The sequence below is a fragment of the Plectropomus leopardus genome, unplaced genomic scaffold (assembly GCF_008729295.1).
Source record: "Plectropomus leopardus isolate mb unplaced genomic scaffold, YSFRI_Pleo_2.0 unplaced_scaffold27456, whole genome shotgun sequence".
NCBI lineage: Eukaryota > Metazoa > Chordata > Actinopteri > Perciformes > Serranidae > Plectropomus > Plectropomus leopardus.
In genome coordinates, this window is record NW_024629886.1 from 1 (window position 1) to 4794 (window position 4794).

The 4794-nt window shown below is 49.1% G+C and overlaps 1 protein-coding gene across 1 annotated transcript; it reads left to right on the forward strand.

Moving 5' to 3' along the window:
• Positions 1-42: 42 nt before the first annotated feature.
• LOC121937781 (nuclear pore complex protein Nup98-Nup96-like) lies at positions 43-4719 on the forward strand (the record flags this gene model as incomplete). The annotated part of the gene is made up of 8 exons (XM_042481103.1): positions 43-318; positions 474-631; positions 1168-1308; positions 1486-1634; positions 2334-2555; positions 2654-2895; positions 3437-3591; positions 4289-4719. Coding segments are annotated over 8 exons (1493 nt in total), but the record flags the coding sequence as incomplete, so codon positions are not given.
• Between the last annotated feature and the right edge of the window lie 75 nt (positions 4720-4794).

Here is a 4794-nt window from a genome sequence, read left to right on the forward strand (position 1 = left end):
GCCTCGCCTCCTCTCTCCTCCTCCTCCTCCTCTCTCCTGCAGCTCTCCTGGGTTACTGGTCTGAGGTGTGGACCCTGTGTGAGGCCCTGTGGGGCCGGCTGGGTCCCGTTGACCAGGAGCCCACCGTGGAGGCGCCGGGCGAGTACGAGCAGCAGCTGGAGAGGAGGCGGAGCTTCTCGGCCTGGCTGTCCCGCGGCGCCACCTGCCGGGTGGAGGAGGAGGTGGCGCTGGCGGGGAAAGGTCGTCACATTGAAGCCATCTTCAGCTACCTGACGGGAAACCGCATCAGCGAGGCGTGTCGACTGGCGCAGAAGGAAGGTGAGAGAGGAGGGTCAAACGCCGCCGACGCTCTTAATCGTGAGCACACGACGTGATTCTGCTGCAGCGCCGCAGCTGACATCGCTCCGACCTATTTTTATGTCTGACACAAACAAACGGTCTCCGCGCTGAAACTGTCCTCCGTCTGTCCCCAGGAGACCACCGTCTGTCCCTGCTGCTGTCTCAGGCCATGGGCTCTCAGTACTGCCGCGACCTGCTGGCCCTCCAGCTCGCCGACTGGAACCGCACGCAGACGGACTGCTACCTGCCCGAGGAGCGTCTGCGCATCTTCACGCTGCTCGCCGGGAAACCGGTACGTCTGATTCACTTCCTGTTTGTCAGAGAAGAAAAAATAACCGTCAGCTGGTTTTTACGCGCTGAGGTGTTCAGAGGGTCACCTGACGGATCAGACGCAGGTTTATCCTTTATTTCGTTTTTTTTATGGGAAAAAAAGGGTGGTTTTTGAGCATTTTTTGAAGTGAAAATGACAAAATTATTTGTGGTTCATTTTTTTAATCTTTAAAAAGAATTAAATAAAGATGACAAGCAGAATGAAAGCACGCTAATATAACGCAGCACAGGTGTTCTGAGGTAGAAACGTGCAGTTTATGCTGGAGCGTCTCTGCAGGTCGCAGCTGCAGTTTTTGTTGGTAAATGTGAAAACTGCGAAGTTTCTCATCGTTTATGGCGATGCGTTGATCCTGGGGCGCCGCGGATGAAGGCGAATGTTGAGATCACTTTGAGCTGTTTTTGCTCTGAATGTGTTTGAGAAGCTCGTTGAGGTGAGGACGGGCACAGGTAGTTTTCGGTGTGCGGAGCTTCAGCGGCGTCTGCCGTGCGTCCCTGCAGGTGTGGCAGTCGTCGGACTCGGTGGTGAACGTCTGCTCGGAGCTGGACTGGAAGCGCTGCGTGGCCGTCCACCTCTGGTTCATGCTGCCTCCCACCGCCTCCGTGGCCGACGCCCTCGCCAGATACGAAGCTGCCTTCCAGGTGAGCTGCCGCCCCTCGCTCTGCGGTCACATGACCAACATTACAAAGTGCTCAGTATGTTTGTATTTTTTCCTGCTGCACTCACCTGTGAAAGCTGCTCTGCTAATAAAGTTTGAATGACTGATAGACGCGCAGGTGTAATTAAAAAGGTATCTGAACGTTGTTTGGGCTCTGCAGGGATCCTGTGAGGGGGGGAAGTACGCCTGCGCCCCCCTGCCTCCGTACCTGGAGGCGGAGCTGCCTGATGGCGAGGAGGAGGAGGAGGAGGAGTCTAAACGTCCGCTGCACGACCTCTGCTTCCACCTGCTCAAACTCTACAGTGACAGGTAAACACACCTGCAGCGCGGCTCACACACAGGAGGCTTCGAACGACACCAAGGATCAGTCGACACCCCCAAACCTGTTTGTTTTTTGTTTTTCTTGTTTATTTGTGTTTTTAAAGAGGTATTATTTATGTATCAATGATCATCGTTGATTTCCTGTGCGGCCCCTCAGCAGCACTGAGAGTCCCTGAACCTGCTTTAGTTTGAGATCAACGGACCCAAGATCAAAAAATATTATAAACTTTTGTTAAAAGTCCTGAGATTTTGTTTCACAAACCTGTATTCGTGTTTTCATTAAAAATCACAAAAAAATAAAGCAAACAAAATAACGATTCCCTACAAATTTTAAATAAAAGTAATTGCCAGAATTTTAGGTTTTACAGAAAAAAAAAAATTTTTAAATTGCTTAATTTTTTAAAGAAAACATGCCTTCCAGACCAGCGGGCCCACAGGTTCAGAAAGCACGTTTTCTTTAAGAATCAGCAATGAAATAAAAATCAATCAAATTCCTCTAAAAATCAAGAAAAAAATCACCAAAACTTAAATCCAGTCATTTAAAGTTGTGTGCCTCTCCACTGAAGCCAGAACAAAAATGTAAGTCCCTCCAAACATTTTTTTTCCATACCGCCCCGCCCCCATAAATATTGCACCGTCCCTTCTGTGCAGTTTGCTGTAAATCTTCAGTCGTCTCTCTGTGTTCAGACACTACGGCCTGCAGCAGCTGCTGGACCCTCTGACCGTCACCTGGGAGCGTCTGGATTACCGTCTGAGCTGGCACCTGTGGGGCGTCCTGCAGGCGCTGCACTACAGCCACCTGAGCGCCTCGCGGCAGGGACTCCTCCACGCCAGCTACGCCGCGCAGCTGGAGAGCGCCGGCCTCTGGCACATGGCCGTCTTCATCCTGCTGCACATCCCCGACCACGCGTACGCGTCCCCGCCGTCTTTGATTATCGACGCTCTGTCGGCAGAATAAACGCAGTCCCCTCATCCTCCTGTCTTCTTCTTCTGTGGTGTCTCCTCAGTCAGCGGGAGCGAGCTGTGAGGGAGATGCTGACGCTGCACTGCCCCCTGCAGGAGACGCAGGAGTCGGCGCGCAGGGAGCGCTTCCTGACGGAGCGGCTGCTGATCCCGGAGCAGTGGATCCACGAGGCCAAGGCCACCCGAGCACGCCGCAACGCCGACCGCCACCAGGAGGCGCTGCACCTGTACCGAGCCGGATACTGGAGCCAGTGTCACCGGCTGCTCATCCAGCACCTGGCCTCAGGTCAGCACCAGTTCACACTGGTTTCCACCCAGTTCATCAACACTGAGAGCAGAAAACACGTCAGCTGCTACAGAGTGAAGACGACAGAAATAAATTACTGACCGCTCATCAAACTGTGATTAATCTAGATTTATGGTATAAAATATCATTTTTTTATTTAGTAATCACAGGTTTAAGTGTTTGATTTATTTATTTTAGTAATTTTGCAGTAATTACTTTAAAAAAAATCCAATTTTGATTAAAAAAAACAGTACATCAGATTAAAGACAGAAAAAAGATAAAAAATAAAGTGAACAATCTTTTTGGAAAAAGTAAGCAAACATAATAATATATCTGCAAATAAATAAATAATAACAAAATGGTCCAAACAACGCAGCGTGTTCCAGTCGGTGCTGTAAAGGTAATAAAGGAAGGTTTGTAAAGAATATAAAATGTCGTTTTTCTGAGCTGTAAAGCGTTCAGAGGGAGCCTCTGATGATGTCTGTCACATTTCTCTACTATTTGTGACCTCGTGTCTTGTGTCCCTCCCGCCCTCCCGTAGACTGCATCATCAACGACAACCACGACTACCTGCTGGAGTTCCTGGAGGGGCTGGCGGTCCCTGAACACAGCGCCACCATCCAGGACTGGGACACCGCGGGGGGCGTCTACCTCGACTACATCCGAGTCATAAAGACTCTACAGGACATACAGCAGGTACTTACACTCGAAACATCCCAGACTTGGATAATATCAGCCTCAGTAGGGGCTGGTTCAAGGCCAGCCAGAGCCAGCCCCTACTGTCCGCTTCATCAAAGAAAAAAGTTATAGGTCTGCTCTTAAATCTGGAGACGATGTCTGCATCCTGGACCGAAGCTGGGAGATGTTTCCACAGACAAGGAGCCTGATAGCTGAAGGCTGTGGCTGCTGATCTACTTTTTAGAAACTTAGGGAACCACAGGAACCCTAAAGTCTCAGAGCGCAGAATTCTGGTGGGAAAACAGGGAACTATGAGCTCTGACAGATGTGACGGAGTCCGAACACTCAGAGCTCAGTGGTCCACCCTCCGAACAGAAAACAGCAACAGACAGCAACAGACAACAACGTCTCAGAAAACAAAACAACATTTCAGAAAACAATGTTCAGTGAGACTGCTGACAGTATTATAAAATCGTAGCTACCTTTTTAACATTTGAGTCTTACTAAATGTTTTGTTTTCTGAAATGTTGTTTCAGTGTTTTGTGTGTTTTGACCTTTTTCTTTTCCCGGTTTTTATGTTCTTTTTTTGAACAGTTTAACTCCGCTCTTTGTGACTCCGTGAATGCTTCTGTATTGAATAAACTCACATTCCTTCAGTGGAAGTCAAACGTGTCAGAAAATGAAAATACCTGAAGTTTGATGTTCGTGTCGACAGATGGAAAACGCCGGTTACGAGTTGGAGCGACTCTACACCGACGTGACGTCTCTCTGCAGCCGGATCGAGCTGCTGCCCTGCAGCACCGCCAGAGACCGCCTCGCCCAATCAGGTAAGAGTGCCACCTCCAGCCAGCAACAAAACATCTGACTGTAAACAACAACAACAACAGCAGCAGCCGCTGGCCTCTGATTGGCTGTTAGCAGAAAATGAGGGTCAGATTTAAGACCGTGGGAGAGAACACGGAAACATGATTTATGATGGACGTGACTCCCAAAACGTTTTTACGCAACAGAAACTTTTTAACTGAGCTGCAGTCAGCTAGCATCGTAATAATATTAACTTCAAATCGATCCATTTCATTTCACGTACTTAACATAAAACATGTATGTATAAACTTACAAAGATACGATGTATTTCCTGTGCCGTGGCTGCAGGGCTCCATAACTGAGTGGAGTTTTAATGGTGTAATTACAGCAACAGGCGGCTCTGCAGCAGCAGCAGCA